Source organism: Rhipicephalus sanguineus, chromosome 8 (assembly GCF_013339695.2).
Source record: "Rhipicephalus sanguineus isolate Rsan-2018 chromosome 8, BIME_Rsan_1.4, whole genome shotgun sequence".
NCBI classification, from domain to species: Eukaryota; Metazoa; Arthropoda; class Arachnida; order Ixodida; family Ixodidae; genus Rhipicephalus; species Rhipicephalus sanguineus.
This window is the reverse complement of record NC_051183.1, coordinates 62,853,183-62,865,336: the sequence shown is the minus strand read 5'-3', so window position 1 is coordinate 62,865,336 and position 12,154 is coordinate 62,853,183. Positions and strand designations below refer to the sequence as shown.

Sequence of the window (12,154 nt, the reverse complement as noted above, 5' to 3'; positions counted from 1 at the left end):
TTATATCCAAAAATCTTTTATAAAGGTATATTCAAAACACTGTATCTATGACAAGACTTTTCTTAATTTACTTCATTGCAACTGATAATTCGTTATATCAGTGTTTGTTACACGAAACTTTGAGTGTAATTAACATTTTCCCCCCTCCTTTTCGCAGCCAATGTTTCAGAGAGGTAATGTAGCATTTTCAGACAGTTATGTAATCGTGTTTTCACCTGTAATTGGATAATACGACTGCAGACACAAGCTTCTACTCGCAATTTCTAAAACTTGTAGCTTTATATTACAGCGTACCAGCTTAAATAACGTTCCAACGATCCACGAACAAGTGTCTACACGATCTCAACCATGCAAGTTCTGCAATAACACAGAAAGGCGGGCAGATTATGCAGCAGGGGCACGAGGAAATCGCCACCCGAAGAGAGCGGAGGGAACGCAAAAGCTCAGTTGAGCGAGGAAACAGCAACTTTCGTTGTTTTCTTTCTTTAACTTCCAGGATTTTTTTTTTGCAGGAGTTGAAAAGAAGAAAGTTCAGCGCGAACTAACGAGCTGTTTCAATGTTGCCGAATAAAAATGCGTTGACTACGGTTCTCATGGCGTTGAGTGATGCTTTTCTACGTGATGTGATTTACGAAGCAGCATCCCTTGACACCCCACAAGCCCTCCTTATTTGCCTGGTTTGTCACCGAGTACGCCCACTTTCATACTTTTCTGGAAAAGCTTTCTCGGATGATACGATTTTCAGATGATACATCTTGCTTTGTGGTTCCCGTGAAGATTGCATCAACGAGATTCCACCATACTACCGTATTCATTCATGTAAGATTCACACCGCCTCCATTAAAATTTTGAAGAAGAACTGTTTGAACAGTGATCATACTTTTAGCACATGACGTTTGGCATCATTTGATACTGGAGACAAAAACATCAATCTTGCTGGGATATTTACTTAACAGCGTGGATGGCATTGTAATAATAATATCTGGGATTTAACGTCCCAAAATCACAATATGATTATGAGAGACGCCATGGTGGAGGGCTCTGGAAATTTCAACCACCTGGGGTTCTTTAACATGCACCTAAATATAAGTACACGGGCCTCAAACATTTTCGATGACATTGTAAACAAAAACCTTCGGGAATGTTAAATTAAGTTAAAGTAAAATCGCGAGTTGGGCTAGTTGGTGGCTATTCATTGTAAAATAACGAACAGTGCAACAGGGTTAGAATACGGAAAGAAAAAAGAAATGGCACATAGCGCTGTGTCCATTTCTTCTTTCTGTCCATATTCTAACCCTGTTGCGCTGTTACATATTTTACAATAAATTAAGTTAAATGCTATCATTTAATTAAGTGCTATCAATGCGATCAATGTCATATGGAATGCTATCGCATTTACAAACGAAAAGGCAACGACTAATTCAATGGCACGTACCTAGTAACAGTGGACAGGAACTCCTCCAGCTGTGCTGGTGTGGCTGTGACTGCTCCACCACTACTGTGCGTTGGCAGAAGCTTCAGAGCATTTTCCAGCCATGTTGTCAGGGCCTGGCAGACAGAATAGCAAAGGCAGGCAGAAACACATTGTTACCATGCACAGACTGGCACAGTTGGGACGTCATTATGATGGAGCCGATATAACCACTTATCAGGCGCATTGAGACGAATTCAACGTATCAGAGGCCACACTTATTTACCAGTTGAGCTTTCCATTGCTACAGACAATAACACAGAAATGCAATATCCAACACAATTGAAGAAATTGAACTCTCAGGTACTACATGCCAGAACGAAAATGCGATTACGAGGAATGGTGTAGTGGGGGGACTGGATACATTTTGCCCACCTGTGGTTCAGCTGAGACACTGCCAACACTGTTTGTTGGTACAGTCCATCACTGATATGACAGATATGAAAAAATTCAAGAGTTAACAAATTCTAAAGCATTTCTTGCGAGGATAGGTACATAACAAATGTAGGTTTAATGACCATCACCTACAATGAAGGTATTTTTTAGTCAGGCACGAGGTTACAGCAAAGTCAAGATCAATCAGCTTCAACGCCCTCACCTGCCGGTCAAACTCGATCATCTCATAGAGCACCTCCGCCACGTCGGGCAGCAGTGCAGTGGGCAGGCAGAAGATGGACGACTGGATCAGGGTGGTCACAATCGTCTGGCCCTGGCTTGCCAGCAAGGCTCCGACAAGCGACTGCCGCTCCGCAAAGTCCGGCGTTTCCTGCAAGCACCAGCACACAACACAGCAATAGGCGATGTTAAAAAATGAAACGTGGCAATGACAACATACCTCCGTTGCCTGCAATCACTTGCAGAGCACGCAATAATTAAAAAGCATGGCCTGGTCTTTGTCCAGGCCTTCAGTGCATTCTGCCGGCATCGCTCTCAGATCAGTGTTGAATAAAAACTCGGGAGCCCTTCTACTGAGAAAATGCGGGCAGGTGGGTGTCTGACCAACTACAGTAGAACCCCGCTGTTACGTTCCTCACTGCTGCGTTTTCCCGGCTGTTACGTCGTTTTCCGCCGGTCCCGGCACAGCTCCCATAGGATACAATGTATTGGGAACCCCGTTGTTACGTCGTAACTGTCGGACCGTTCCCGTATGATACGTCGCGAAGTGCGCTCAGAGCCGACCGAGTGACTACCGAAGAGAGCGGTCATTTGGTGCATTTTCACGCAGCTTGGCTTGGTTTGACCGTAACATTAGCCGCATGAGAGGTGCAAGCAACAGGATCTTTCGATTGATGCAAACAAATGCATCGCCTTCGAGATTCGTACTGCAAAGATGGCGTCTATGACGTAATTGCTCGCGAAAGCAAGGCCTTCGAGATTGGCATTTACTATTGACAAAAGCATAGCCTTTGAGATTTGTATTTCGCAAACACGGCGTCTATGACGTAATTGCTTGCGAAAGCAAGACCTTCGAGATTGGCATTCACTTCTGCCATCGCGTTGGCGTAGACTCATCACCATTGTTATTTGTCGGAGGACAGGAGGAGTTTGAGCTGGTTGGAGCTCGCATGGTCGTGCGCGCGGTTCACGGTCGGACTCACCGCACTGGTCGTGATTGCGTGTGCGTAGTTCTTTCATGCCTACAGCTGTTGGTGTTAAAAAAATCACATACGATCATTACAATTCTGTGGATGAGGCCGTCCCCAGCTCCGCGTTTCTATCCGTCGACTAGATCGTGGCTGAGCGCGCCAATTTTCGTGCTGCTCGTAAGCATTGAAATAAAATTCTGTACCACTAAATATTTTGTCGTTTTTCCTGTTTTTCGGCTCTTGCGTTTCCCGTCTCTTACGTTTATTTCCTACGGTCCCTTCAAAAACGTATCAGCGGGGTTCTACTGTACTATAAAAAGCTGAAATATAGGTCGATTTTTTTTTTTTTTTTTTTTTTTTCAGAAAACGGCCCTAAAAAGTTGACTGCCGTCTTACATACCGGTCATTGGCAGAAAAACTTCGCAAGTCTGGCCACTATGGGCAACTAACAGTGATCGAGTTCGCGAAGGCACGAAGAGATCTGGTCTGAGGTCTGTGAAATGTAGAAAGGCTAGGCTAGCGCATGTGAACACGAGCAGGAGCCGTGAGTCACAAACAATAACTGAAAGTTTATCCTTGCACGGGTGTTCTCACTGCTCCAATCTTGCCGGATGCTGTTTCTTTGTTGCTTTTTCCGATGCCGGCAGCCCTGGTTACAGCGGCAGGCACGTATGGCTATGATCAGCGGGCAGATCGAGTGCACCACAGAAGCATTTGCTACTGACGGACGCTGTAGGATCCCATCACAACATGTAGCGATCAGAAGAAAACTTTGTTTCGGTGCCAGGCCGCAGCCTATCTAGAGCTGGAGATGAAGGTTGCACAGTTTAACAAGGAGCTGCACTCAGCGTCGTGATTGCTACCGGGGACCTCAAAGTGCATCCAAATCAATGCTGTCGAGACGGTTTTGACAGTTTCACGAAGATAATGCTTGAGCCCATCTTTTGGCTTTCTGCCATGTCGAATGTACGTGCAAATAAATGGCATTTTCACTGTGCACCATTTGAAATTGCGTTTGTTTCACGGTAAGGCGCCTTCTGATACTTTGGCCGTTCCATGTACTTTTTTTTGGTTTTCATATATTCAGTAGTTAGAAGCTAGGGGTTCGACCTATATTCCGGTCCGACCTATATTCCGGATTTTATGGTACTTTTCTTTTTTTTGTTTCTTTTATTGCATTGTTCAACGCTCCCTTCCAACCTTTTCCTTCCTCCATGCCGAGAGTCAGACTGTTCAACCACAAGCTTAGCAGCGCAACACTTCAGTTGCTACAGGCAACAACGACGGCCATGTGTTCGTACCCAGGCAACAATTACCATATTTACTCGCATAATCGGCGCACTCGCATAATAGGCGCACCCCTAGTTTGGTCGCGGAAAATTCGATTTTTTTTAAATTCCGCGCATAATAGGCGCACCCCGAACTTGGCCGTGATCAGAAACGATTCTACCCCCCAGCGGTACAGTTGGAACGCGGTCCCCGTACCCTGAAGAACAAAAGAAGGCAAATCGACGAGCAAATAAAAAAAATTCGAAGTGCAACGACCTAACCAACGTGTTAGTCGAAATAAAACTTGAAAAAAAAAAAAGCGTCCATGAGCGAAAAAAAAAAACGGCTGTTCCATCAATTACTGATACCCCCCAAATCGCCGCGCTTTTTTGAGGTCACGTGTACAACGCCGGGGGCTCGTTCGCCATCACCACCATCAGAGAAAAAGAAAGAAACACCATTTTGCAAGCGGTGTGCGTATGTTGTGGTCGTGTATTCAACTTTGGTTCCACCATGGGGAAGTACGCAGCTACACGGCTGGATTTAAACTGAAGGCAGTGCAGTACGCGCTGGAGCACGGCAACCGGGCTGCAAGCAGGCATTTCGGTGTTGGAGAAACCAGTATTCGGTACTGGAGGGATCAAGAAGAAAAACTTAAGGCGACGAAGAAGACACGACGGGCTTTCCGCGGTGCCAAGACCGGCAGGTATCCTAACGTCGAAGAGCAACTGGTCCGGCATATACGGGAGCTACGACAAGACGGCTGTGCTGTGTCATTGGATATTGTGCAGACTGAGGCGCGCAGAATAGCCCGAGCGCAGGGCATCGAAGCAAAAGAGTTCAGAGCCAGCTCCGGATGGACAACTCGTTTCATGCGGTGCCATGGCCTCGCACTGCGAAGGCGGACCACCTTGTGCCAGCGCTTGCCCGCAGCATATGAGGACAAAGTGGTGGACTTCCACCGTTTCGTTATAAAGCTCCGACAGCAGAAAGACTTCATTTTGTCCCAGATCGGCAACGCTGATCAGACCCCCCCTTTGCTTTGATATGCCGCGGAACACGACAGTGGAGGAGAAAGGTGCACGGAGCGTCATCGTCAGAACGTCTGGCGCTGATAAACAACGATGCACCGTAATGCTGGCGGTGACAGCGGATGGGCGCAAGCTACCGCCTTACGTTATTTTTAAACGTAAGACGCTCCCAAAGGCAAATTTCCGTCAAGGCATCTACGTCAGAGTCCAGGAAAAAGGCTGGATGAGCGCGGAACTCATGGTGGATTGGGTGAAAACAGTCTGGGGTCGGCGGCCGGGTGGTCTGTTGCTCCCGTCCATGCTTGTCCTGGACAGTTTTCGTGGGCACCTAGTAGACCGCGTACGAGATGAGCTAAAGGAGCTGCGCACAGATCTGGCAGTGATTCCGGGCGGCCTCACATCGATACTGCAGCCTTTGGACGTGTCCTTGAATAAGCCTTTCAAGGACAATGTTTGAAGGCTGTACACCACCTGGATGGCTGGAGGACAACATCAGCTGACTCCAGGTGGTAAGATTAAGAGGCCGCCTGTGGAAATGCTGTGCGCTTGGATCGTGGAAGCGTGGCAGGCGATCTCCGACGAAGTCGTCAGGAAAAGCTTCAAGAAGACGGGTATCTCGAACGCACTGGATGCGAGTGAGGATGACATGTTGTGGGGTGCGGATGATTCGGACACCGAAAACGAATCCCCGCTCGGCGAGGATGAATGTGTGCTCTCCGACTCGGACTCCGAATGGAGAAAAGGAGGAACACCTACGACTTTTGTGTAAATAAATTTTACGTGTGTGTGTGCAGTTGACGGCTCTCGCTTGTTCATTAAAAGGTACGTAGGTATGTTTGTTTTATGCTGAATTAATTGGTAAACGATAAAGTCGCCTTTTACTTGACAAATGTGCAGATTTAAAGCGCGAGAACCGAGTCGAAAAAATTTTCGAAAATTTTACCCCGCGTAATTGGCGCACCCCTAACTTCGAGCCAGATTTCCTGAAAAAAAAGTGCGCCTATTATGTGAGTAAATACGGTAAACGCGGCAACACGAAACGGCAAGTCACCTCGACAAAAGATCAGACTGGACTGCTATATCAGAAATGGCTGATCGCCAACAAGCCCACGATCGAGAGAGCCTCAATTATTGGAAAACATAGCATACAAATGCCCATGCGACAAGAGCACCTTCGAGGGCCACATTTTTGTACGCTCGGCAGCACCGGGTTTTTTCGCGTACGATGCCCCCGCTGAAACCTGTTAGTTGCAAAAGCTTCGCTTCAAATCAATTCTGGTTCTGAACATGCGATCCCATTTCGCACGCACCTTCTTGGACCGTCCACAGTGAATGAGGTCGCAGAGGAACTTCATCACCGACGTGTTGGCTTCCCGGTGGTCCAGCGGACAGGCGGCAAGGGCACACTGGATTATCCCTGACAGGGCGGGGTTCTTCAGGAACACCACGGGCATCCTCTGGATGTACCTGAGGGAGTGAAGAGATGTAATTTAAAAAAAAAAATTATTAGAAGTTCTTCAGTTTTCATTGTAAGAAACAGTCTGCCATTGGCTAACACCTTGCTCATCACCTCTCTGGTTGTAACAATTCTCGACTTCTATTCACACAATCTTGAAATTCTGCATACAGAATTCCAAGCGCCGTTGAAAGAACCCTGCCAGTGCATTCCCTGGCAGAACAAGCATGATTTGCATGTCCGTAGCACAGGAGTTCGAGAATCGCAGCTTACACAGTTAGTATCTCGGCTTCGCAGTACAGAATTCCAAAAGCAATTTCTTTTGTGTTCAGGTATGCCAAAGGCTCAACTTCACAGGAAAATTTACAAGAGTATGACAAAATGAAGCCACAACAGTTGAGAACCAAACCCATGATATAGAGCTCACCAGAAAATGCCAGCAAAGAAAAAAATAAAAGGGGGGGGGGGAACGCACATTTATACCGCATTTTCTTGCCTATAACCTGTACAATATACAGTCAAACCTTGTTAATACGTACCCGCTTTAAGCGTACTAACGGTTAAAACGTAGTTGCGACGAATCCCCGGCCGAGTCTCATAGAGCCCAATGCATTCGCTGACCGCTTAAGCCGTAGTACTTCGCCCTACGCCTACCGGTTAGTGCGTACCCTGCGTACCGCGATAACGTTTTGTGCCATAAAATTTTACTGCGCCGCTGAACTTCCCGACGCCACAATGTGCCGCCAAAGGTATTCCGTCTTTTCGAGAAGTGCGTAGATCGGTCGATCTCTGATTCCGACTTCCGCGCGATTGCGGCGATGCCTTTGCGGGCAAGCGGGAAAGGACGAAGGTGAGGCGGCGGCCACCGACGAACGCGCCAGCATGACTTATCGCCGACAACCTTATCACAATAAGTATCTTCAGATATCTGCTCGGGCACGCGTGCGGCGCAGCACCACTTTAAGCCTACTGCACGCTTTTAATAGGCGACAACCTGAACGCGCTGGGCCGCCGATCGCAGCCGCCTCGTTGCGCGGGGCCGTGTTCAAGCGCGCGCCGCTTTGTAGAAAAGAAAGCAGCTCGCTGTAGCGGAGTTGAGCGTTGCTGGTCGCGGGCGACGAGAAACCTCTTTGCATTGACACTATCATGTTAAACGCACGCGTACGGTACAGCAAGCGTAGCGCTGTTGTAACCATACTGCACGCTTTTATTAGGCGACCACCCAAATGCGCTGCCGTTCGCTGCCAGGACCGCTACAGCGTCGCGGAGTGCGCATCGCTTGCAGGAAGTTCGTCATCGCCGCGTTAACCGAACAAGCTACTCGCCGCATCTGTGCACGGTCTGGAGCGAAGTGGGTACGAAGAACACTCCCACGACAAATGCGCGCGTGCGGTACAGCATGCGGCCCGGCAGTGACGGCGTGAGCCGAGGCGATGCGCTGCACGCAACTAGCCAGGATACGATCGGCTCCACGCAGCCGTACCGCGTGTCACTGGAACTGCGTCAGTTTTCGTTTATGAAGAGATCGCGGTACAGACGCACGCACATATATCGCGGAAAGCGGACACTGTCCGTTCTGTCACTATGTTGGTCACTGCGTATACCGGACCCTGTAATAGTTCCGAAATGCTGCTTGGCGTCGCCACCGCGCGCTATCGGCACTATCGGACGGTCGTGCGAGAGTACCAGAATCTTTTCTCCACTTGGCAAAAAGATAGAAAAGGCTTTGCAATGGGTACTTTAGCCAATATTTGCTGTGGCACTGTATTTATTTCTTTGCTGGCGGCAATGGCGTACGCGAGGAGATGCAAATCCTTACTTGGTGGTTAATGCGTACTACCGTTTAGTGCGTAGTTACGCGGCGTTCCCGGCAGGTACGCATTAACGAGGTTCCACTGTATACATAAAATTCACAGCTAAAATCAGCGTGGGGGTTGTACGCAAATTCGGAGCCCCGAGATGGTTTGACAGTATTAATTCATGGTAATGCAATGGATGGATCTTCCCGACAATATGCAGGAATCTTTCTTGTTTTTAATTTTTATTTTTCGGCAGTTTGTAGTTTGGGGGGTATGGGTTACACGAAGGGAGACTGTTATACCCAAGAAAATACGGTACATGAGCAAGCTATTGTTCAGCCTGCAGTGGTTGTACTGCCCCACAACAAGGCTGCGCAGCTTAACAATCTCATTATTATCATTATCATCATCATCAGCATCATAATTATTATTTACTGTACTGAGAAAGTGCGCTAAAGACCTTGAAGGTGAGACGGGTCACTAACCTTGTGCATAGCCTGAACAAGTCATCGACTGTGTCAGGGTGGTTGCGCAGGGCATCAGCATTGGCCAACAGCCTGAAGGCAGGCCCGCAGAATGCCTGCATCAGGGAAAATAATAATTAACAGACAAAGAAATTAGTATTGCTCAAGGATTACAAGATGCACACAACTAGACAAAGCCGAGAAGTTCACGCAAGTAGCTGCAGACTTCGAGCTAATTTTCGTCACACTAGTAGTGTGCATTTTATCATCCTTGAGCATCGTGAACCAACTCACCCAACAACAGGTTTTATGCGCATGATCGGAACAAAAGAAAAAGAGAGAAATTACTTTTGAAATCTTACATTACGCGAAAAAGATGATGCAGTTAAACTCCTTACAACAAACAGTGTGAACATTACAAATACAACTTCAACATAGGCACAACTCAACAATATTGATGATGAAATTCAGTATTGCCCGAGTGGCAAGGCATTTTGAATGCAATGAAAGTAAAAGAGGCGGAAATGTTTTACAGCATAGGGTTCCAAAGTTAAGGTACATTCACACCGAAGGCGGGGCGGCAAAGCGGCGAAGCGGGCTTTTCGAGGCGGCGAGGCGGCGAGCGCGCGTACCTGTTCAGACCGCATGGCTCTCTTGGCTGCCCGCGCGGCCGAGGAGGCGGGGCCTCTCGCGCTTTAGCGCACGTGTCGCTATCACGTGGTACGGCTTCTCCCAAAGAGACACCTGCACCACCGCCGCGCCATCGACGCAGCGCGTTCTGATTGGCTGCGGCAAAGCGGCGAGTAGTGGCGAGCGGCAAAAAATTGGTCCGAGAGCGATCGGACCTGCCGCCTCGTTTTCCGCCCCGCTTTCGCCGCCTGGAGACGAGGTTTTGCCGCTTTCCGCCTCACCGCTTTGCCGCTTTGGCCGCCCCGCCTTCGGTGTGAATGAGCCTTTAGAATGCTGAACCGAGACGCGGCAGGCAATTTTTGCAGGTAAATTAATAGTAACAGGAGCTGACGCACGATCCACTGGCCCAGAGAGAAACTATTCAAAACTAACTTCTCGATGAACTGAGATGCAACGTAGTTTATCTAGTAATGACTGTATTCTGTACGCAAGATCACAGAGCAGGCCACCCTCCACAGGTGATGCCACCGACCTGTAGCATTTCGATGAGGCCTTGAACACATCCCGACTCTGAGCCGTACTCGTCCACCAGAATGCTTCCCAGGTAGAGGAAACAGGAGTGCTGGTGCACTTGGTACAGCTGCACCATCTGTTGAGAAAGAGATAGATTTAAAGGGATACTTAAGTGAAATGATAAATCAGCTCAATCAATCAATCATTCCGACAGGTTATTTTTATACAGGCAGGACCACAGAACTCTTGAAGAATTGTAGCAAGGGTCAGTTTTCTAAGAGAGGTGGTTACAAATGAACTAAAAGGCAAAGAACAAATAAATGCATACGTTACACGAGCTTACTTGCAAATATGTCCACAATATTTTTTTCATTTAGATGGAAAATTGTTCTTTGAGGGCTGCATTTTTTGTCAATTTGGTGAGCATAGCCTCATTATAATAAAAGAATGTGAAGGTCAAACTTTCGTGCTTTTGAATTTTGTGCTGACACTCCCAATTCCAGTGCATTAGCTATGGAAACTGAGCAAATTGTGATGTGCTTTCTTTTTATTTTGGCCACACTGACTCAACAAAATTTCCTGAAACTTAACACTTGAAGTCTTCAATTCCCTTAGAACACAATGTACAGTAATTTTTTCTTCAAAACAAGCGAGCAATAATAATTACAGTAATACCTCAACTCGAACTCACATAAAACCAGCTAAGTCAAAATTTTCCACACCACCGAACTATTTCCCATACATCCCATGTATTTGCTGCCCTTTATCTGGAAAAATTTTTGGGCCTAACTGCGGATATCTTGAAATGCTGATTGAGAGTGGGAATGAAAATTCCGCCGCCGGACAGTTCACAAGATTCGCACGATGCTGCTGCGCCTAAGTCCCTTTATTTTTGTTCTCCTTCAGTCTATGCTTGTCTATGCTTTCCCTGAATGTGAAGTCAGAGCTTAGCGACATGTCAACTTTGTCAAGCAACCCCGTGGCACGTCATGCAGGTCCTTCGTCCACGCTTGGCGCAGTTCGTCTCGTTCGCTTTGTGCAGTGCACGTGATTTTGTCTCAGAGATGCGATTTCCGTTCAATCAGCGCAACAAACACGGTACGGATTTTTCGTTGACTGTGAGGAGCGGCAACTTGACTGTGAGGAGCGCAAGTGCGGTGAGCATGGCGCCACTAAAGCAGCGCAAGTCACTAAGGCTGGAAAGCAAGATAGCGGAGAAAGGAGGCCGAACGAAATCGAGCATTTTGCAGGAATTCAGCATCTATTGTCTAAGCTTTCGACGGTGCTCAAAAACAAGCAGAAGGTGCTCAATGGACATCCAAAGAGAGCTTCTCCAACCAGCGGAAGCGGGTTCAAGGCTCGAAGTTCCCAGACATTGAAGCGGTGTTGATGGCGTGGCTGAAAAATGCCCGAGTGACCAACCTTCCCGTCACCGCAGCATTAATGATGGAGGAGGCAGACGCTCTGGCCTTGCAAATGGGGCAGACAGGCTTCAGCTGCAGCAGTGGCTGGTTTGACCGCTTCGATAAAAGGAACAGTGTCGTGTCCAAGTCCGTGTGCGGCAAGAACGTCACTGTCGACGCAGTCCCTGCAGACAATTGGCACAGCAGCCGGCTCGCCGTGTTGCAAAAGAATTATGTCGACCGAGACATCTTTAACACTGACGAGGCAGCGCTCTTTTAGAGGATGTTGCCGAGCTGCACCTTCACACTGAAGTGTGTAGCGTGCTCATGAGGGAAACAACGGACGGTCCTTTTCCGAGCCGATGCAACAGGTGATAAAAAACTGCCTTTACTGATAATTGGCAAAGCTTTCAAGCCTATAGGTGCTTTCAAAATGCGCGACTGCCGAATGGCATTATCTATCGCGCCAATAAAGCAGCGTGGATGACGGCAACTCTTCTGAAAGAGTGTGTTAGCGCCATCAACAGCAAGA

General features: G+C 47.8%; 1 protein-coding gene across 2 annotated transcripts in view; it reads right to left on the bottom strand.

The window, feature by feature from the left end:
* The window catches only part of LOC119402023 (transportin-3), a 66,391-nt gene that overhangs the window by 2,951 nt on the left and 51,286 nt on the right, over window positions 1–12,154 (bottom strand). For both annotated transcript variants that reach the window (XM_037669057.2, XM_037669058.2), the window contains exons 20-24: window positions 10,239–10,355; window positions 9,098–9,192; window positions 6,668–6,824; window positions 2,070–2,237; window positions 1,436–1,548 (exon numbers count right to left, since the gene is read on the bottom strand). In XM_037669057.2, the coding sequence (XP_037524985.1) occupies window positions 1,436–1,548; window positions 2,070–2,237; window positions 6,668–6,824; window positions 9,098–9,192; window positions 10,239–10,355 (650 nt within the window). The remainder of the gene's footprint in view (window positions 1–1,435; window positions 1,549–2,069; window positions 2,238–6,667; window positions 6,825–9,097; window positions 9,193–10,238; window positions 10,356–12,154) is intronic.